Source organism: Periplaneta americana, chromosome 9 (genome assembly GCF_040183065.1).
Source record: "Periplaneta americana isolate PAMFEO1 chromosome 9, P.americana_PAMFEO1_priV1, whole genome shotgun sequence".
In the NCBI taxonomy this organism is placed as follows: Eukaryota; Metazoa; Arthropoda; class Insecta; order Blattodea; family Blattidae; genus Periplaneta; species Periplaneta americana.
Window position 1 is genome coordinate 170510397 of NC_091125.1, and position 23693 is coordinate 170534089.

General features: G+C 34.9%; 1 protein-coding gene across 4 annotated transcripts in view; it reads left to right on the forward strand.

Moving 5' to 3' along the window:
* atos (atossa) overlaps positions 1–23693 on the forward strand; it is a 205385-nt gene that overhangs the window by 143723 nt on the left and 37969 nt on the right. Inside the window, exon 2 of one of the 4 annotated variants that reach the window (XM_069836364.1) lies at positions 546–721. Coding sequence is in view for 3 of the 4 variants with exons in the window: in XM_069836363.1 (XP_069692464.1) it covers positions 15449–15467 (19 nt within the window). In the remaining variant the exon portion in view is untranslated. Of the gene's footprint in view, positions 1–545; positions 722–15214; positions 15468–23693 lie in introns of those variants that run through there. The other 3 variants (XM_069836363.1, XM_069836362.1, XM_069836365.1) reach the window with 3 other exon arrangements.

A 23693-nucleotide genomic window follows, 5' to 3' on the forward strand; every position in this document is an offset into this window, starting at 1 on the left:
CCTGACATTTTTTAACTTTCGCCTACTATCCACAATGACCTGAAATAGCTATTGCTTTAATCCCACATGAAAATCCCACTGATCGTCGTGACATTGTTACTTGCGTTTTCGCGTTGAAACTCAAAAACTGAAGGTAGATAGGTTCAAGAAAAAGTATTTGACATAAAAAACATTCAGAGGGAGTATGTTTCATTATAATGGAAGCAAATAACTTTCAAAATGTCTGGTATTCTTCGTTGAAAATAAACATAAAAAAATTTTATTTGAGCGTCTAATGAACTTAGTTTGCAACATTTGATGCACGAGCCACCCTATAAATACATTTCGGCCCTGATATTTATAATAATTATGTGAGCTAACGTTTCAATATATTAATTTTAGCATAGAAAACCCTGTGATGCTTGTTCCATTAATTCACTACACTATCTTGCCTATAAATGTAAACTTAGTATAGGCCTAGTGATTAGCTTTAAGTATGCCAAACCTACTGCCAATTGTGTAATTGTAACTTTCTTATTTAACACGCTACTCTCCGACTACCGAAGCTGTTCTTCAAAGACGAAGAGATGATGATACGAGGATAATGGAGACGATGCAACGATACGACGAGAATGGAGCAATGATGGAATGAAAATGACACGGAGAAACCGAAGTGCTCAAAGGACACCTGCCCCACTGCTGCTTTGACCAACACGGAACTCACAGGATCATCTCAACCAAGGTAGGCCTGCAGACATCTTTCAGATATTAAACTCATTGAGTGTGTGTGCCCAATATTATTTTTATTCGTTTATCTGTAAAAATTGCTGATTTTAATATTTTTCATTAAAACACATTTAAGCCCGTAACTGTTTCTTCTTAGGTGATAGTAGCATTAATAAATTCTTATTAATAACTTTTTACACGAATTTCATAGTCTGTGTGTGCGATAGGAAGTGTGTCAGTGTGTGTGCGTGCGTGTTGAGCGAGGTAACGAAGATAAGAACTGTACTTGTAATGTAAAAATTGTGGTTATGTAACGCAGACATACAATAACTATACAAATTGTTTCTGAATGCACAAAATCCATTAAAGCAGAGGTCGTCAGCACAGAGCGCGCTGGTGCTAGTCTCTCTTACCTGCGGAAAACGCAGTGCACTAGGGTGCACCCCGTAGCTGCTAGCGGGTATGCTATCTCTCCCTGTTGCACGACAGTGCACACGGGACAGCACCGCGTACCCTTTGCACATTTCAGCGAGTGCTGACGACCACGATTTAGAGCCTGGATTTTTGGCAAAATGCCTTTTTTTTTTACTGGGTGGAAGTAAATCATTATTTGCATAGATATAAACGTGATTTGGAGTGAATCAAAGTGATAGGGCCAATTTTTATTTTGCCTGTTTTGCTTTTTTAAGGTGTTTCCTACTAATAAATGCCTTTTCTGTCATTTTAAAGCAATATTTCTGGTTTATTTGCAATTTTCTAATTAATTGTACTGTAATGTGTATGAAATTTAAATATATGAAACAATGACTAACTTTACTAACAATACAGACGTGGACAAATTATTAGCAAAATTTAAGATTTTTATTATATATTTTTACAAAATATGATTCTTCAATTTAGACTACAGTTGACATTTTTGTGTATTTCCAAATTATTAGCAAAATTGAAGATTTGTATTGTATATTTTTCAAAATTTAACTCCTCAATTTGGACTACAATTGATATTTTTGCATATTTACAAATTATTAGCAAAACTGAAGGTTTTTGTTGTATATTTTTACAAAATTCAATTCTTCAATTTGTACTACAGTTGACATTTTGGATATTTCGAAATTATTAGCAAATCTGAAGATTTTTGTTTTACATTTTTACAAAATTTGACTCTTCAATGCAGTTGACAATTTTGCTAATTTACAAATTATTAGCAAAATTGAACACTTTTATTATATAATTTTACAAAACTTGACTCTTCAATTTAAACTACAGTTGACATTTTTGCATATTTCTGTCTACTGTAATGATGGAAATATCCAAAATTGTCGAATGTAGTCTAAATTGAAAAGTCAAATTTTGTAAACAGAATTATCATAAAAATCGTCCATTTTGTTAATAATTTGTCCACGTCTGTAGTAAATAAAAGTAATTTATTTCGGTGCTTAATCTGCTAATAATCGTGCTTTAATACTATTGGTGTAATATGAATAATGATCGACAATCCACAGTTACAAATATAATATTGTCATGTCTTCACGGTACCAACAATCAGCTTTATAATTTTAAATATTAAGCTCGTTCTCATAGAAGTTGTCACGTAGCATTTCCAATTGTTTGCTTTCATATTTTCAAATCTTACTGTTACAATTTTGTGCTACACGTGTTTATTATTGTAGGAGAAAGAAATTTGAGTGAGGAACAATCAGTTATTGTCGGGTGACAGAAGGTATAAGATCGGTTAGCTAGAATGCCTAAATTCAGTAAACCATTGAAAAGTAAACTTCATGCTTACGTTAGTGAATTTGGTGCCCATGTATTTTCAACCGATGGGACAGTTTTGTTATGTAAGGTTTGTGAAAAAGACAGTTAATCAGGAAAAAATAGTACATTATGCAACGAGCCTATAATGAAGGTAATTAAGAAGCGAGTATGGATATTTATGAAACGAGCGCAAGCGAGCTTCTTAATTACCATTATAGGCGAGTTTCATACGACTTTTTATGCTCGACCATATTTCTAACTTGATATTATTAATTTTCTTTGTATCTGACCTTGACGAATGTCCCGTGTGTTGTGAGATGTGCGCAGACGCGAAAGTATTGATTTTTTCCGAGGAACAGATGTTCACATTGACCTTGCTAGGCCATAAGAACCTACAGAGATAAAATTGAAATTAAATTAGACATTGAAAAACGAGATTACAAATTGAATTTATTTGAATATTATTTACAATTAACGCTAATTATTATAGTAACAGAACATAACCTTCTGCGACCTCCGTGACTTTTCGCTAATTCTCTTTCGATTGCATATCCGAGAATAATCGATACTTGCGGATTTATAACGGTAGAAAGCTGACCTGTCATTGGCTGAACAGTTGTAACCTGAGTCGTCATTGGCTGAAAGACCTGACCTTTAATGAGTAGGTGTGCTTTAATGACATGCATTAAAGGGCTGCTACCAGGTGTATAATTACTACATTTCGGCATGGTCGAGCATAAGGTGTTTTATAAGTCAACATGTGTCACCTACGAAGTAAATATGTGAGTTATGGTGATATAATTTAAATTTATTGATAAAATATATTATGTCCTTTTTAAAATTTATAATACCTTTCTCAAAGATTATTGTGCCTTTTTTTTGTTTTTTTGTTTTTTTTTTGTTTTGTTTTTATTGCCTTTTTTTTTTGCCTGCCTATGTTATAAATTTCTAAACATCCGGGCTCTAATAATCAGATTGTGTATGATATTGATGACACCAGTGGCGTACGCAGAACTTTGTCAAGGGGGGGTCATTATTAAAATTATTTACAATTTACATTATCTGTATTTAAAATGTTGTGTTAGACACAACATCGTCATGCTGAGGCTGCAAAGAAACATTTGCCAGTGTGAAATTTTCACTAACCTCGCGAGAATCGCTACGAGACTTTTTGCTAAAAAGATTGTAAAATTGAACTTTGCAGTCGCTTAGACATATGAAGGAAGGAGAATGAGATGGTCCAAAGTCACGCTTTTAACAAAAATGTTTTTTTTTTATTCGAGTTCATTTCTTACACATATGGGGAAGCTACTAGTAAAATATTATAAAATTACTCAACAAAAATGAAGTATACGTCGAAGAAATTATGATACCGCACCTAATAGCATTGGACTCTAAACCTTCAACATGCTCTCCTGTAAAGTTTTGTCTGTGTGCTTAGAACTCCTTCATATCAAAGAACGGGGAACGATAATGTGAAGTTATATTAAAAAATATGATCTACGTCTCGGCCTCCCCAAAGGTCTTTTTCCCTCCGGCCTCCCAACTAACACCCTACATGCATTTCTGAATTTCTCCATACGCGCTACATGCCCTGCCCATCTCAAACGTCTGGATTTAATGTTCCTAATTATGTCAGGTGAAGAATACAATGCGTGCAGTTCTGCGTTGTGTAACTTTCTCCATTCTCCTGTAACTTCATCCCTCTTAGTCCCAAATATTTTCCTAAGCACCTTATTCTCAAACATCCTTAATCTCTGTTCCTATCTCAAAGTAAGAGACCAAGGTTCACAACCATACAGAACAACCGGTAATATAACTGTTTTATAAATTCTAACTTTGTGTGTGTTTTTTTTTTTTTTGAGAGCAGACTGATGACAAACTTCTCAACCGAATAATGATGATGATGATGATGATAATAATAATAATAATAATAATAATAATAATAATAATAATACTTACTGGCTTTTAAGGAACCCGGATGTTCATTGTCGCCCTCACATAAGCCCGCCATTGGTCCCTATCCTGAGCAAGATTAATCCATTCTCTATCATCATATCCCACCTCACTCAAATCCATTTTAATATTATCTTCCCTTCTACGTCTCGGCCTCCCTAAAGGTCTTTTTCCCTCCGGCCTCCCAACTAACACTCTATATGCATTTCTGGATTCCCCCATGCGTACTACATACCCTGCCCATCTCAAACGTCTGGGTTTAATGTTCCTAATTATGTCAGTTAAAGAATACAATGCGTGCACTTTTGCGTTGTGTAACTTTCTCCATTCTCCTGTAACTTCATCCCTCTTAGGCCCAAATATTTTCATAAGAACCTTATTCTCAAACACTCTTAATCTCTGTTCCTCTCTCAAAGTGAGAGTCCAGGTTTCACAACCATACAGAACAACCGGTAATAGCCTATAACTGTTTTATAAATTCTAACTTTCAGATTTTTTGACAGCAGACTAGATGACAAAAGCTTCTCAACCGAATAATAACACGCATTTCCCATATTTATTCTTTGTTTAATTTCCTCCCGAGTGTCATTTATATTTGTTACTGTTGCTCCCAGATATTTGAATTTTTCCACCTCTTCGAAGGATAAATCTCCAATTTTTATATTTCCATTTCGTACATTATTTTGGTCACGAGACATAATCATATACTTTATCTTTTCGGGATTTACTTTCAAACCGATCGCTTTACTTGATTCAAGTAAAATTTCTGTTTTTTCCCTAATCGTTTGTGGATTTTCTCCTAACATATTCACGTCATCCGCATGGACAAGCAGCTGATGTAACCCGTTCAATTCCAAACCCTCTCTGTTATCCTGGACTTTCCTAATGGCATATTCTAAAGCAAAGTTAAAAAGTAAAGGTGATAGTGCATCTCCTTCCTTTAGCCCACAGTGAATTGGAAAAGCAACAGATAGAAACTGACCTATACGGACTCTGCTGTATGTTTCACTGAGACACATTTTAATTAATCGAACTAGTTTCTTGGGAATACCAAATTCATTAAGAATATCATATAATACTTCCCTCTTAACCGAGTCATATGCCTTTTTGAAATCTATGAATAACTGATGCACTGTATCCTTATACTCCCATTTTTTTCTCCAATATCTGTCGAATGCAAAAAAATCTGATCAATAGTCGATCTATTACGGCTAAAACCACACTGATTATCCTCAATAATTTCATCTACGTACGGAATTAATCTTCTCAAAAGAATATTGGACAAAATTTTGTACGACGTCAACAGAAGCGATATTCCTCAAAAGTTACCACAGTTAGTCTTGTCCCCCTTCTTGAAAATAGGTACAATTATGGACTCCTTCAATTGTTCTGGTACAATTTCCTTTTCCCAAATAGCAATTACAAGTTTATAAATTTCGCTATATAATAATAATAATGATGATGATAATAATAATAATAATAATAATAATAGATGGTTGAATGCGCTACTATCTTTCTATCCTCTCCATTTATCGTCTTTCATATAATATGTTTATTCTAGAATTCAAAAGAAAAAGATCTTAAATAGAAGTAAATAGTAAGTGCAGTTTCTCGTCCCAAGGAAAACAATAAGCTTACACAATCATCGCTAAGAGATAATTCTGAGGCTGATGTTACAGTGGGTAACATTGAGAGCCCAATAGTAAACTATAAAACAAATTATGAAACAGCAATCATTTGGACAGCAGTATTAGTAAAAGCGATACTTTATATCTCGTGTAAGGAAGTAGCAAGTTAGTTGCCAATAACAGAACAATTAACATCGGTATTCCAATACATCAGGAAACAACGGCAGCGTTCGACTAGGCGATCTCGCCATGCCATTATCAAGATGGTGGGTGACTTCTGCGTTCAAGGGTATCCAAGTTCGAACTTCGGTTCTTCAATCATTGGCGCAAGTTTGAACTAGGTCGGGCTCCACAGTGTTGTGCCTCGGACCGATGTTCACCAAATTTGGCGCCTGTGGGATGGCTGGCGGGCGTCCAGGTTCGCCCGGGCCTTGCACGTGCTGACGTCAAGACACACGTGTTCAACATGGCAGCACGACAGTCGCGAATGATATCAACACACTCGTGCGGTTTTTGGCTTCCACTGTCATTGGGTGGGGAGCTCCATTCTAATGTGTGCATGTTCCGCCCGCCGCGCGTTTGATTTGCTATTGTAATCTGTCTGCTCTTCATCGCCTCAATGTCATTCGTGGTATAAGCAGCGGTTAAGGCCAGCGTGGATTGGAATCCTCTCTTGTCAATGCTACTCGAGGGGTACGCCAGCTGTTCGCTGTAGGTACGCCCTCTAATTAGTGCATGCCATCTGTTTATTCTGGATTTTATTCATGTTCATATTTTGTGTAAATTAAAAACAATTTCATAAGACTGAAGATTATTTCTTACACAAAAACACAACTTTATTCAGCCTACATTGTAATTTCGGAGGCAATGCAAGTAACTGATACGTGGTACGTGTATTCAACCTTCGTTTATACATACCGTATGTTTGTGTTGCAAGAATGGAAGAAAATCTAGTGAGCTGTGCGGTATTTTAGTGAGGATTTTTTTTGTAAAACTATGTAAGTCCACACACGCAGTTTATTTTTGTTAAAATTAGATCCCTATGCAGTATAACCAATGATCTTTACTCGTAAATTTCTCAAAACGATGTAAATTTATGTCAGAATATTGTATGTTTTTGAAACTATGTTCTCTTAAATTTATATAATGTAATAGCCTATATTTATTTTGTTGTTTAAATATCGAAGTTATTACATAATAAACAAACGTGTTAAATTTGATAAAAAATCAATGTTAGTAATATTATTTTGGTAAGGGCAAGTTACACTTCGGGAATCTTAACCGTAATTAAAAAAGCGAATTAAAATTATTGCCACCATAGCCTTCGGAAGTATGCATGCCACTAATTACACAATCTAGAATGGTATTTTTGGCCTAGAGAAAATACTCATATTTTAAAAAAGTATTCGTATTTTATTCATAGATAGTCGGGCTATGGTAAATACTCGTTTTTAACGCAAAAAACAAAACAAAACAAGAATCGGCTCGGATGTACACTTTAGCCTATGCACTATGAGAGTGAACGAAGTTTTACATGGTTTTCTTGTAATGTTTAAATTTGAGTTCGTATAGTAGACCTACAAATATATCATCTCGAAATTGTATGATTACTCGTACAAATGGCTGACAGAATTATAGTCTCTGCTAATGGTAGGCTTATTCACTGAATGTACTGCCTTGTGCTGTTTTATCCGAAGGCCATGCATCATGTCAATATTGTCAACACTACGTCATGGGAGTCCCACTGCGAGTTTCAGAGTTAAAAATCGTCGACGGTGGCCTGAAAGTTACCATGCTAGCCCTGGATTCGAGGTTCAAACCCGGCGGAGGACGCTGCATTTTAAAGGACTATAAAATCCCTAGCGTGGATTCCTTCAGGAGGGAATAAAGCTGGGATCCCATGTCCTTGATTTACAGCATATCAAATAACCCTAGAAACAGAGCCATCTTCTGCTAGAAGGCATCGCTAAATTATACTACAATATACGAGTAAGGATCGTGTGTTTTTCTGGTTATAGGACGTAGGAATTTAACATTGCCATAAGAAATCTATGTATGAAAACAATGAAGAAATAACTTAATCAGTGGGCCATGTTTAGAAATTAGCAGGCTTTGACAATTTGTAAAACAAGAGAATACCAGGTTTTGACTTATCTGCCATAAATTATGTTCTTTTGTTTTACAAATTGTTAAATTTCTAAACATGCCCCATTGATTATTTCTTCATTGTTTCTATATATAGGTTTCATATTTATATAGGTCTAGTATAATTGACAGTTACAGAAGAAGTCAAAGTACTCGTAGAAACCCGTCTAAAACGGCATTACCCACCACAAATCTCACTGCAGCTTCCATAAATCTCTGTAAATGTGTGTTCGAAGTAGACCTAAACGTCGCTAGTATTACAGATCTTCAGATGTTTTTATCCCCGATGCCAGTTATTCTGAGATAAGGCAATGATTTAATGACTGCATAGGCTATCCATAGTCCAAGTGATAAAATGATGATAACGGTGCAATTGTGGAAAAATAATGGCAAGAAATACCGACCACAACAGATTTCTGCACCACAGTTCTACATTGTGGTCTCGGAAAGGAAATTGACGCACATTATCAGCATTGCACGCAGCCTCCTAACCGGTACTTTCCCAGAGACAAAATGGCCGAAGCTTGATGCTCTTTACTCTAGTACAGAGCTTCGAAAATACGGTAATTTACTTACCTGTTTCTTTTCGGTTTTCGCGACGAGTCTAGGAACTCATTTGTCTTTGTCTTCCTGATCAGATTTTTGTTCTGCTATTGGCTAATTTGAAAGCGAACGAAGACGGACAAGCTATGACTCTATGTGCGACAGAATGTTTTGTTGCATTTGTTTATCAATATGGATATGCTATGTAATACATGACGTCAAGTTTCAATCAGCTTCTGCGAAACGATATTACGAAACATATCAATAACTTCGCATGCAACTTCGTTAAAATGTCGAAAACGATAAAAAAATAAACACGCAATAATGATTTTGAAACTGTCACGGAAAAGCAACAATGGGCATGCTGCGCAATGCGTTGCATTTGACACACATTAATCGCACGTGCGGCGCTGTGATCAGTCAGTCAGCTGGGAGGGAGGGACCAGCTGAGACTGCTTCACGTGCGCTGTAATGACGCAACGAGCAGAGGTGCCAACTTCAACATGAAAATACGCGAGCGGGACAGTCCGTGGCAAGTGGGTCGCCCTGTGGAATGGGCACACATTTGCGGGACAACGAGTAGGCAACTTGAACCTGCAATGAATAGGGCATGCGTGGACATGAGTTAGCGAGATTGATCCGACGTCGCTACTCCTCTGTCTGCAAATGTTGGACGTTTTGCATACTAGAGAAATAAGAAATGTACAATGTTTGTAGAATTTATAGTACTGATACCAGTTCCACAGTCTGGGTACGTACCGTACTTCAGGCATAGTTAGATGTTTGTGAGATTGGTATTAGTTCTGAGATCATCCTGATGTTTGTAGAATTAGTACTAATTGCATTTTCCATTGTTTCGTATACTTAGGAAAGACCCTGACCTGAGTATAACTGGTACTGGGCCTATAGATTCTCTGTTAATGCCTATAATTTGAAAACAGCTGGAAATTTTCAGAATTGATATTGATTATATTTTGTGTTATTGTACATACTCTTTAAATAGATATTTTGACGTTTACAGACAGAACTAGATTTCTTGAATAATATTTTTCAGATATTTCGCGGAAAGCTAAAGAATAACGTACCGGTACGTATGGTTAAAAATGTGACGGTAATTTCGTAATTTTCTTTTCACCATATAATGTCATATATTCATACACACTCTTAATTAGCAGTAATCTTATACTTCAAAGGGCATTGTATTTGCAATATTTATGGCGAAATAAAACTGATAATAATAATAATACTTACTTACTGGCTTTTAAGGAACCCGAAGGTTCATTGCCGCCCTCACATAAGCCCGCCATAAGTCCCTATCCTGAGCAAGATTAATCCAGTCTCTACCATCATATCCCACCTCCCTCAAATCCATTTTAATATTATCTTCCCATCTACGTCTCGGCATCCCCAAAGGTTTTTTCCCTCCGGCTTCCCAACTAACACTCTATATGCATTTCTAGATTCGCCCATACGTGCTACATGTCCTGCCCATCTCAAACGTCTGGATTTAATGTTCCTAATTATGTCAGGTGAAGAATACAATGCGTGCAGTTCTGCGTTGTGTAACTTTCTCCATTCTCCTGTAACTTCATCCCTTTTAGCCCCAAATATTTTTCCTAAGGACCTTATTCTCAAACACCCTTAAACCTATGTTCCTCTTTCAAAGTGAGAGTCCAAGTTACACAACCATACAGAACAACTGTTTTATAAATTCCAACTTTCAGATTTTTTGACAGCAGACTGGGTGATAAAAGCTTCTCAACCGAATAATAACAGGCATTTCCCATATTTATTCTGTGTTTAATTTCCTCCCGAGTATCATTTATATTTGTTACTGTTGCTTCCAGGTATTTGAATTTTTCCACCTCTTCAAAGGATAAATTTCCAATTTTTATGATGATGATGATGATGATAATAATAATAATAATAATAATAATAATAATAATAATAATAATAGTGACGGCAGAGAAGTAGAACTTATTACTGATAATCATTAAGAGAATAATCGGAATAATACAGGTGAAGAATGAGAGAGCAGAAGCGATGGTGGTGGTGGTGGTGGTGGTGATGATGATGATGATAATGATATGTAATCTTTGTAAATTAACCATTTTATTTAACTCAGTTTTATGCAGAAATCAATGGTCCTGTAGGCCATTAAAGAGTACAATGGAATTCCCAAATCATTTCTCTAACCTACCTATTCTTTTGCAGCTGACATCTTCTAAACTAATACACTGCATTTCTTTAAAATAATTGAAAAATAAATGCCCCCCATTTCGTATTTTTAGCAAAAATGTCGATTTTTTTGCAGGAACAGCCAAATTTCGCGACAAAGGCATAAATTAGTCACATTTATGATAAATCTGCATACATATACTTCTTGGTGCATTTCTCAGTCGCATTTCGTGTTTATGGCCAATAAAAAACAGCCCTGTTTATAGAAGACATGTTTGTTTTCCTTCTTTCTTTTTTACGGAAGAGAGGTCCACCACTCCTGTTCTGTGAATGATTTGTCGCCGAACGCTCTTGTACGAATACAGTACGCTGCACCTTAACCATGGCTATGGTTCATTCACAGTGTTCTGCCCGAGGGCAGGTCTTTCACTGCAAACCCAGCTTTCTCCAGTCATTCCTATTTTCTGCCTTCCTCTTTGTCTTCTCATGTGATCTATATATCTTAATGTCGTCTATCATCTGATATCTTCTTCTGCCCCGAACTCTTCTCCCGTTCACCATTCCTTCCAGTGCATCCTTCAGAAGGCAATTTCTTCTCAACCATGACCCAGTCAATTTCTTTTCCTCTTTCTGATCACTTTCAGCATCATTCTTTCTTCATCCATTCTTTCCAACACAGCTTCGTTTCTTATTCTGTCTGTACACTTCACACGCTCCGTTCCTCTCCATAATCCATATTTAAAATGCTTTTAGTCGCTTCTATTCACTTCGTCCATGTTTCTGCCCATACAATGCTATACTCCACAGAAAGCACTTCACTACTCCAGACAAGGCACTTCACTAGTCTCTTCCTCCAGAGGTCCGCAGAAGATGCTCCTTATTAAAAGCTTCCTTTGCCATCTGGTTATGGTAATGATGTTAATCACATGTGAAAAAGAGATGGCGAAATGAATCCGAGGTGTTAATCAGGTAACTTAAGCCAGGATTTGAACCCGGGACCTCATATTTCAGCCACACATGCTAACCGTTATTTCACAGCTGTGGGTTTATTAGCTACTGCAGTGCAATGTTTTTTTTTTTTTCGAGTGCTTGTAGAACAACTTGATGTTTTCAGTCTCTACACTATTTCTTTTATTGCGTATTATTTGAAACAATCTGATGTTCTTTTTTTCCTGTGATTGCTTAGGGAACAGTCTGATGTTTGTGCGACTCGTTGTTATAGCGTCCTACCGTTATGCGTAATACGGGAATAGCCGGATGTTTGTGGGACTGATAATAGTTGCCTCCCATCATTGCGTATAGGGCTGCCCCGGAAGGTCAATAACCCGGATGATTACCCCTCTCGAGGGATTGTCTGCTCCATTGTTGCTTCCTATAGGTCAGGTTGTCAACAATGAGTGTGTGTTGACGAGATGATGAGTGTTTGATATACTTTGGGTAGGTTTGTAAAATCATCGGTATAGTCTATTCATTGTTATGGTTCTATTGACGAAAGAAAAGTGACATCAGTAATGAATAAAGGATGAAATGAAATATTGATTATTAGAAAGCGGGTTTGAGTGGTTTTCTCAGAAGCGCACAGTTTACACTCTTGATCACCGAAAGACTGCATTCATTCCCAAGGTCTTAGATAAATGCTCTATCATCATTTACTGTTATCACTGATAATGTTTTACTTTTGTTTGTTATGTCATAACCTCAAACGTGCTCAGAAATAAGCCATGGTTTGTAAAAATCTATATGTTGTACTTGTACTTGTAATTTACATACGGACTTTTTTTTTATCGAAATCACCGAATATGAAACTCGCTGTAAATCGATGTTTTCCACCAACGATCCATCGACACCATGCAATGACAATTTGATGGATGTTATTAGTTTATATTTTAGTGAAAGTTCAACGTATTCGTTAAGTTTTTCAATGATTTTAAAGACAAGATAATTGATAATGTTTTTATATTACACAAACATTTCTGAATGGCTTGATTAAAGTGAGATATAGAATAATATTAGGGCGCGTACAATAAGCTGATAAGCTGCACTGCATCCGAAGCTAACAGTGGAATAGAATAGAGCCTACAACAAATAAAATACAAATATGGTAATTATGTAGTAACCAGCATCTGCCAAACCGCCATCTTTCCGTAATGGACTTTCCAGAGAATATACTTTCCCGTTAGAATGCAAAGAGGCTGCTAATAATATGACCACAGTCTAGTATATACAGTCGCGAAGCTCAATATGTAGTAAATATGCAAACATTAGTTAGTTGCTCATCATTAGGATCGCTAATATCGCCTCGTTACAGGCAATGCAAAATAGTACTGTCACAGTCTATTGTTTCTAGCAACCTCAAAACTCAAGCTTCGTGACTGTATATAGTAGACTGTGACATGACAATCATAAGAAAAAGTTGAACATTTAATAAAACATATGTATACCGTAAGTAATGTCATTAATTTCAGGGGGTTAGCCTTTGAGGTATTTCAAACAAAAAATCAGTACCATGTTGCTTGTTTTTGCTTTCTTTTCGATATAAAATTGTTTTATATGAAACATTTCATAGCGTGTTTTGGGAAAGCCATTGATTTAATTTCCAATATGCTCAGTTAATTTAAGAGAGCAGTGTATTATGATAATAAATGATTGAAAGCATTTTAGTTTTGTCCTTTAAATCTGTAGAAATTTGATTCAAACAAATGTAACATTATAAAATTCCTTATCAGAACGAAAAGTTATATTTGTGGGTTCAAATTTCTGCACATTTAAAGGACAAAATTAAAATTCTTTCAGTCATTCACTATCATAATACAATGCTTTCGTAAATTGACTGAGCATATTGGGAATTAACTCAGCAGTTTTTCCCAAAATATGCTATGAAATGTTTTATATAATTTTTTTTCTCTCTCTCTCGAAAAGGAAGCAAAGACGAGCAAAATTGTATTAAACCCCTTTGTTTAAAATATCTCAAAGAATAACTCCCTGAAATTAATGACATTACTCACGGGTCACCCTGTATATTTGATAATGTATGTGCCTTGGACTTCTGTTGCGGGAAGATGGCCTGGCCGATTATATATCTATATCATATCTATAGGAAGCAATTGTGGAAAAATAAAAATAGCGGAAACAAAATTACTCGAAGGAAACCTATCTTAAAACTGTTTAGCCCACTTAAATCTTAAATATCTATTGATGATTGTTAATGGCCTTAAAAACCTGTTCCCTGTAGGTTGTTTTTGTGACTATGCGTAAGGGCAGGGATTCGAACCCCGTGGCGTTACAGTCCGTGCGAAATCCTTGACCAGAGCGAGGCTGCACGTTATATAATGAGGGAAAGTCTAGTCTCGCAGCTCTGGCGACAGTCCCAGTGTTTCTGCGAGTTGCCTGGACAAGAGGCCTTGAATTTAGATCAGCTGTACAAGGTCTGCCAAAAGTTATCTAATAGAGCTTCCACACGTGACAACACGACAAACGGAAGTTGGTTCGCACCGCCCAAAAATTATAAACAAAACTCCCTGTAATTTGCAAACAGCTGTCTGAAATTGAATGGTTTGGATGACACTTGAAAAGTGGCATAATTATGTTGATCCATTTAGATGCAACATCATGGTTGATTTGGAGACACTAGCGAAATTGGAGGGAGGAAAGAACGTTTGAGTTCATTGAAGGTCCGGACTTCGATTACAGGAAATTCTGTAAGATTTGTGACAGTAAAATTGTTATTAGAGTAGGATCGCTTTAAGTACTGCAGTCCCTTATTCGACCATTGCTCCATTACGTTATATATGTGACACAGAGAGATAATTAAATAAAAGAAATCAAGTCTTATTAGCGTTAAAGAATATTTCGCATTTTTTCGGCTATAAAGTTTACAAGTTCACTTTTCAGAAACACACGCCCTCATTTTTATTTGTATATAACGCGCATTTCTTTGTTCGGTTTGTTTTGTGTTCTGGACATGTCATCAAAATTGTGGCACATTTTCTGCTTTCTATTTTCAGATAAGACAATGTATACCACGTTGCTGTGTGGTTCGTGCTTTCACTGTTGAAAGTTATTTGTAGATGAAAATTGTCCTTCGCAGACATTTGCGTCATACTGCTTCCGTATTGAAACTGTCGTTCGTAGGCTTAATGGAGCAAAGGGTGTGTATTCCCGGGGACTAGCTTTTTGTTGTGAATAAAAAAAGCCTTACCACTTTGTGAACTAGCACATTTTTTTATTCTTATTTTGGCAGCAAGACATGTCAGCCATTGGCCAATCAGCTGTTTATTCCGCAGCTGATCTGGATGCGTGCGCAGACCACAGCCACCTGCACACTAGACGTCTATGACAAGATGGAACCAGCAGTGTCCGTTCGTTTGTGTAGTGTTGAACATGTTATCGACGACGCAGTGCATGTAATTAATTGTATCAGAACCTGTTGTACGAACCTGAAACACGGTTATGTAACATTGTGCGATGTATTGTTTAATCGTGGAGGTGGCGATGAGAACAAGGTCATGGCGGATTAGCGTTAACAGTTCCCAACAATCATGAAGCCCTCAGGCGAAGGTAAAATGGATTCTGTGTCCCAAATCTCATATTAAGATGGTGGAATGTATGGTGTGAAGCATTATGTTTAGTTTATTTACGTTTCTTTGTAGGAATCGATAGCTAACGACAAGCAGAATCATAACTTGGTGTGCAGTGTATAATTCTAATCAATGACGCATGTTTCTTTTGTCGTGGGTGCAAGTGTGATGACACCTCAATAACTGTGCAATGTAGGTGAGCCCTAGATACGTAAACCCAACTGCATCAGATTTAATAAAACGTCGGACGAGAATAATGTATGTACTATGAGTTGTGTGACAGAAGGGATCATACATTGTGTCATGTTGAAAAATCTCGTTACACAAAGATTGTCGCGATTCTTTGTCTCGAAACCCACACTGATATAGTTTGATAACGTAGTCATTATTTCTAGTAAAGCCTTATCTGTTAAAAGTAAATCTACACATTTAATCGAAATGAAAAGAAAAGGTACCATTTTATCAGTAGTTACTGTCAGATAATTTTAATAGTACAAATATAGGATAAAGACGGAATTGTTGCGAGCTGTCTTCCTAAAATAAAGCCACATCTGTGCTCTCAGTCACATTGTTGTAATTTGCATACTTGTAGCTGATCGCCGCAATGTTAGCAACAACATGCCTGTTACTTTTGTGCTTATTTTCTGTGGGAGTCTAGTCACAAATCTACTAACTGCCTCGTTTTGTTTTGCCGATGCTTTTATAATCCCGTGTGCCATCATACGGGTGCAGCACACACTAGATTTTTGGGATGCTGCTTTCTGTCGCCGTTTCTCTCTATGTATGTCTGCCAAGTGTTAAATTCAGACGAGATGACCAACATTCGTGACCTCTACCCCAGAAAGGGTCAAGACACGCACCCCATTTCTTTTTGTTGTTGTTTTATTAATTTTGGAACGATATGCTTAAATCACATGATTATTACGTTTTATGTGTACATAACTCTCAGTTATTTGACCTGACCTCTCCCTGGATATAGATAAGAAAGTGAAACTTTTAGCCTAGCAGTGTAGTAGAGTGTAATCACAGATTAAAAGAAAGCAACAATTTTGGCTCAGGAATATGGATTCCGGCCCACTAGATCCTATGAATGCTCGAATTTAGTGCAGTCCTTTGTTTCGCCCAATAAAGAAATAGAGATTAATACCGACAGTTTTTTATTTTATTTTTTATTTATTCATTTGTTGTTGAACATAACAGGCAAACCCCAATTACAATGTTCACGACTAACAAACTAATTTATAAAACATAAACAAGGAAAAGGAAACATACACTTATTAAAACTGAAACAAAATAGAAATAAGAGAAAGAAAAAAAGAGAAATTGAAATAAGGTGTGAAAGTAGCTTCAAATTAACTAACAACAATATTCTGTAAAATATGATAACAAATAATTCTGTATCTAGAGAAATTCATATTGAAAATATCAACATTCGGATGAGGATGTAATTTATTGTATAACTGTAACATGTGGAAAACTGGGGAATTTTTGTGGGATTCGGTATTTGTCCTTGGTATGTAAAATAAATTTCGAAATTTCGTTTTAAGCTTAGGTGCATATAATGTTATATAATAAAATAAACCAACATAGTCCAACTTATTGTTAATAATTTTATAAAGAAAGTTTAAAGATTGACAATTTCGTCGAATTTGCAAACTAGTAAAATGGAAATGTTGAAGCATTGTAGCATAACTCTCATAGGTAGGATAATCATTTTATTGAATTCGTAATGACAAAGCTGTTGTTGGACAAGTTTTCTTCTAGTCCATTGGTCTTGTGCCATTTTCATTCCACTGGTGATCCATTATCATCATCATAGATTCTGAATAGCCACAGTAGTAGGGTGCAGGAATGTTGAATATTGTAGATGCGGTTCATTACAAACCCTGTCAATAACAGTCCGACATTAAGTTGGTGCAGTAGTCTGCTTAGTGATTCATCAATGAATATATATAATATTTTCCAGTGATGAACTCAAGATGTGACACGGGAGAGGAGAATTGCCTACCCCCTCTGGGATTTCAGATGCATCTAAAACTGTAGTTCAATTCGAGGTGTTTGGATAAAGGAAGATCAGTCATATAAATGAGTTTTGAGTTAAATGAAAATTAAACATCGGACCCTTATTGCAAATAATTTTCTACACAAATAAAACACATCAAATGCTAGTTTTCTGTTGATTTTTGCACGCCCACTTGTAGAATTTAACTTTTGTATTCCCCTGAAGAAAAAAACTCCATTTACACAAAAAATGCTAATCCCCTTTACCCAAACTCCATCGAATTATGAGTTGCTTGTGGAAAACTGAATTAGGTTTAATTTGATGGAACTCTTGCTTTCACTTGCATATAGATCAATCTTCATAATATTGATTTTTTCCCCACATATAAGAATCTGTCTACTTTAAAACCATTTGTATTAACATAAAATATATATGCCATGGTTATTTTCTGAGTTTCTTGTGTCACTTTAAAACATAATGGAATGGTCTGCACTTAACAAAGCATTTTGTACCCATCAGGTCATATGCATGTAATAATAATAATAATAATAATAATAATAATAATTCTGTTAATTTTTATGCAGATTTGTGTCGCAATGGATACTTATTTTGAAAATCTTTGAAATAGTCGTGAAAAATGACAATATTTGAAGGATACACGGGAAAAACGAACAGTGTGACAATTCTGTTAAGGGTGATGTCGTTATCTAATTCACTGTATTACTACTAACTTTAGTGTTATTTTTACCAAAAGTTGTTGTTGTTTTCTAATGCGAGGCGTTTGACAATAAAGTCATTTGACCTCTTGCACTCCAATATTTTTCAAAGATATTATCATGGTCAGCCACTGAAGCACAGATTTTTTTTTACCAAAAGTGGTAAAGGAGAGTTAAAACCATGGATACAATAATCATTTCCTTTATTCCAAGTAGAAACACCAATAAACTTTGCAGTAATATACTGAAATAGATCATTATCTGACCCTTAATGGAAATGTGACATTGTTTATTTTTCCCGTATACCCTTCATTTGACTTTCCACATTATTTTCTATTTTCACATCATCCATGTATAAGCAATTGTGACTATTATTTTATGCAATTGTGAAAGTCGTTGCATAAAGAGCTTGATAGCACAAACTGAGCACTTTGTACAAATTTGACAAAGATTCTTTTCCATACTTTCGAAATAAAACTATTCCATGAGAGATGATTTTATTTCAGTAATACCAATATGGTCACCATTTCTACGACCATCATCATATTTTAACTTATGTTTAGGTAACATGCACCAGAAAAAAATAACATGAAGGTCTTCGTGTAAATCAGGTTCATTCAACGGACGCAACTAAGTGATTTTACATCAGTGATGATAAATCTTTTTGATAAAATTTATCTTTTCTTTCACTGTAAATTTCCTTTTAGAGTGCAAATTTCCCCTCAAATTTATGTTGGTCAAGAACAACAAGACTGGTAACAACGAATCCAAGAGACAGGTACAGGTATCCCTTTCTCTGCCATTCTGGTAATGAAGCAGATATGTCGCTCCTGTCCATTGGTTGTTTCTCCATATACAGACGTGGACAAATTATTAACAAAATTGACTATTTTTATGATAATTCTGTTTAGAAAATTTGACTTTTCAATTTAGATTGCAGTTGATTCTGCACATTTCCATTATTTCAGTAGACAGAAATATGCAAAAATGTGAACTGTAGTTTAAATTGAAGAGTCAAGTTTTGTAAAAAAATATATAATAAAAATCTTCAATTTTGCTAATAATTTGTAAATTAGCAAAAATGTCAACTGCATTGAAGAGCCGAATTTTGTAAAAATATAAAACAAAAATCTTCAGTTTTGCTAATAATTTGGAAATATCCAAAATGTCAACTGAAGTCCAAATTGAAGAATCGAATTTTGTAAAAATATACAATAAAAACCTTCAGTTTTGCTAATAATTTGTAAATATGCAAAAATATCAAATGTAGTCCAAATTGAAGAGTTAAATTTTGAAAAATATACAATACAAATCTTCAATTTGGCTAATTATTCGGAAATACACAAAAAGGTCAACTGTAGTCTAAATTGAAGAATCATATTTTCTAAAAATATGTAATAAAAATTTTCAATTTTGCTAATAATTTGTCCACGTCTGTATAACAGGATGCAAGAGCACAAACATTTCGCATCACCGTTTTATAAACATTTTTACCAAAATTCAGTAGATGATGTCCTTTTCACTATCGTTATGTATAACAGGCCTTGACACTCAAATTAAAGACAATCTACATTAAGTCACAGTTGGTTGAATAACAATTTTAAACAACTAAGGTATTGATTGTTGTTGATATAATAGCAGTAAACAGCCAACAACAAAAGGCTATTATGATAGCCTTCCAACTATACGCATGGAGAGAGATATCAACCAAGCTCATCAGGTTGATCAGGAAAAGAGGGCCATTTATGAACCTTGTATTCCCTACCTTAGTGCCAAGTATAACATCCCTCTCTTCAATTGGTCAGTGACAGGTTTATTTTTTGGTGCTCGGAGTTTTTTTTACCAAAATTTACATATAATTTTTTAAAACAATTATCAATATCATCTTTTGAAATTAAAAAAAATCATCTCGCAAATTCTTAAAGATTCCCTGCAGAATATACAGTTTCATTTATACCACTCAAAGGCCTTAATTAAGGATATGCTAATTTTAAATAAAATCTTTTATTTATAAGTATAATTTTATAGTCAACTTCTAAGGTTTCATTTTATAATTCATAATCAATGGTGCTTAATTATTACATTTTATTTTTATAACAATATTCATATTTAATTAATTATATTTATTTGCTAAAGTCATTAATTTTGCCGAATTAAAGTCAAAATGATAAATATTTTCATTTTTCCCTTAATTTTAAAACCGATAACTCTCATTTTCTCCTAAAAAGGGAAATTTCCCTCGACTTATCACTAATTTACATGATGGCAAGCCTTTATAGAATATCACATCTATGCTCTAGGCAGAATTCAAACTCACGACCATGATCTTCACGCAACATTAAAGCTTCGGATCTTCAACCCTGCCTATACTACAGCCCGCTAATAATACTTACCGGTACCATATATCAATGCTGTAATTTATCAGGCACATAAAACCCAAAGCAATTCGTTCAGACTCTGTGCAAATGAGTTTTGTGTTTATTGTTGGATTTGCACCATGACGTCAGTTTTCACGCGCGTTCCTTAAATAAGATGTACACTGACGTTAAAAGATAATAACCTACGATTTTATTATCGTTTAAGCGAACTTTCCAACCACGGGAGAAGTCAGGACCAAAGATATAACAAGTTTTGAAATAGTTCCGCTATTTCTCAATAGGTGACACCATTATTGGGACGGTTTAAAAAGTGTCTGGGAAAATAATTATGTAGATTAAGCATAAATTATTCTCATAATTGACAATATCAGCAGTTTCCAACTAAATCCATTATTGTTTTACAATCAGTAGAGGGGGATGAAATATTGAATTCTATATTTATGTACGATTGGATACATACATACATTGGTTAATTTGTTAAATAGTATACTTCTAAACATAGATTGTAAAAGAATTAACAATAGTATTCATTGTTTTTTTTTTAATTTGTGAATAGAAAAACAGAACAGGTTCTAAAATAGTGATGTACAATGTATTTAAAAGATTCAACAGTAGCATACAGTAGATGTTGACACGTTGTAAATAGTAAATTTAAGGAAAATAGGTAAAATAGTGTTGTATAATGTATTTAAAATATCCAACAGTAGCATAGATGTTAATACGTTGTAAATAGTAAATTTAGAGAAAGTAGGTTAATTTGTTAAATAGTATATTTCTAAACATAGTTTTTAAAATGATTAGCAATAGTATCGATTTTTTAATCTGTAAATAGAAAAGAGAATAGGTACTAAAATAGTGTTGTACAAAGTATTTAAAAGCTTCAAAAGTAGCATAGATGTTAACATGTTGTAAATAGTATACTTAGGGAAAGTAGAATAGGCTAGCAATAATGTGTATACATTGTATTCGGAAGAGTTAGCAATATTGTAATGTGTAGTCTATTAGCATGTAGTTTTGCATTTTTGTAATGGAAGATGCTTGTAAAGAAGGATTAAAAAAATGCATACATACATACATACGCTGACTATTATCTTCGCCATCTAATCATATAAGTAATAACTAAAGAAGCCACACTTACACCAACAAATTATCGATCACTATCGATTAGTAGGGTCAGGTATCTTTGAACGACAGTGTACTATATTGTCCTCTCCGTTATTCAGTTTCTGGTGCCTCATTTCGATCTTGCCAATAGTTTTTAGTCAGAATGGACATCAGTATTTTCTGCTATACCAGTCCCTACTTTATTTACGGATTGTTGTCACTTACCGGCCGTTTCAAGTAGTTGGAAAGTCGCAATCTGAGAGTCTGCCTTTTAAATAAAATGTTTGTTTTAATCACGGACGAAAGATTTCTATCCATTAAATTGGATGATCATGATGATGGTGACTGATGATTATGTAACTACTGATTCTGTTTGTTAATTCATTGTAATCGTAACAGTTGCTTTCTCTTTCTAAAAGAGACAGTTTCAGTTGGCGTAAAGAATTCTGTCAGTATGTCACAAGAAAAATTGCGAAATAATAAAAGGTCTTATTGGAAAGCAGTATTAAGTTCGATAATGCTGAAAATATTGTTTAAAGCAAACATTTTCATTACCTATCTTATAATTTCAAGAATATTGCTTTTCGTGAGAATGGAGAAAGTTACACAACACAGAACTGCACGCATTGTATTCTTCACCAGACATAACTAGGAACATTAAATCCAGACGTTTGAGATGGGCAGGGCATGTAGCACGTATGGGCGAATCCAGAAATGCATATAGAGTGTTAGTTGGGAGGCCGGAGGGAAAAAGACCTTTGGGAGGCCGAGACGTAGATGGGAGGATAATATTAAAATGGATTTGAGGGAGGTGGGATATGATGGTAGAGACTGGATTAATCTTGCTCAGTATAGGGAGCAATGGCGGGCTTATGTGAGGGCGGCAATGAATCTCTGGGTTCCTTAAAAGCCAGTAAGTAAGTAAGGCTCCTAAATTTGTCAATCCGTCTCTGACAAACTATAGGACTAAAGTCAAATTACTAACCAACCAATGCAAGACAATTCAATAGAAATGGCTTCATAACCTACTTACAGATAAATGTATTTCAGATTATTTTTTCTCGCAATGAAATGTGTACCTATAGTGAATAATTTTTTTTGCAGATGATGAAAATATCATCGAATTAGGTACAATAACATCATTATTTTAAAATGCTAACACAGTGAAATCGTTATTTATTGATTTAAATAACTTAACAGTTAATCAGTGAATAAATTTGTCTAGAAGATTGTGTTAGTCACGTAATGACAATCGTGTGAAAGTATTCTTGAATTGATATTCATATGTCAAAATAGTAACACTTAGTCAGCATACTGTTCATTTTGTCATCTGTAAACTACCTGATATTTCTGAGTTCGAAAAAAAATCTTAAAAATCTTCCAGTATTGGGGCCTATTATTTTAACTTAAAATCATTGCTGCTCATGGGTAATACTTCTTTCTTTTCTTTTTTAACATCGGATTGTACAGTATTGTTGACACAAAATAAAGTATTATTAAAAGGTTGGGAGAGGGGGAATAGGGTTGCCAGTATCGCATATTGTACGGGACATCCCAAATTTGAGATTGTAAAAGCTTGTCCCTTATTGACCTCATACGAGACTTCTAAAATCCCTTTTTTTACGGACGAGTAAAAGAATGGATTTTTACAGAAGTGCTATAACCTGTAGAAGAATCAGCAACTACACTGAGAACAATGTTTTCAAACATCTGAGGCCACTAAATTTAATACGTGAACAGATTGTAGATTCTTTGACATTCACATATGTTTGTCCAGATTTCAATATAATCAATTTTCATGAGGAATTTTCAGAATTTAAGGGAGACATAATTGAAGTAGGAACTACTCAAAGCAATGAAAGCACAAATACAAAATGGGTCAGTTTCTTTACCGAAGTCAATTGAAGTGAATTCCCACACATGTTAATGTTGGTATCTTATAGTATATTTCAGGTTCCAATTCCTATATTGAAAGGGTATTTTCTGTTATGAAAAATAAGGGGAGG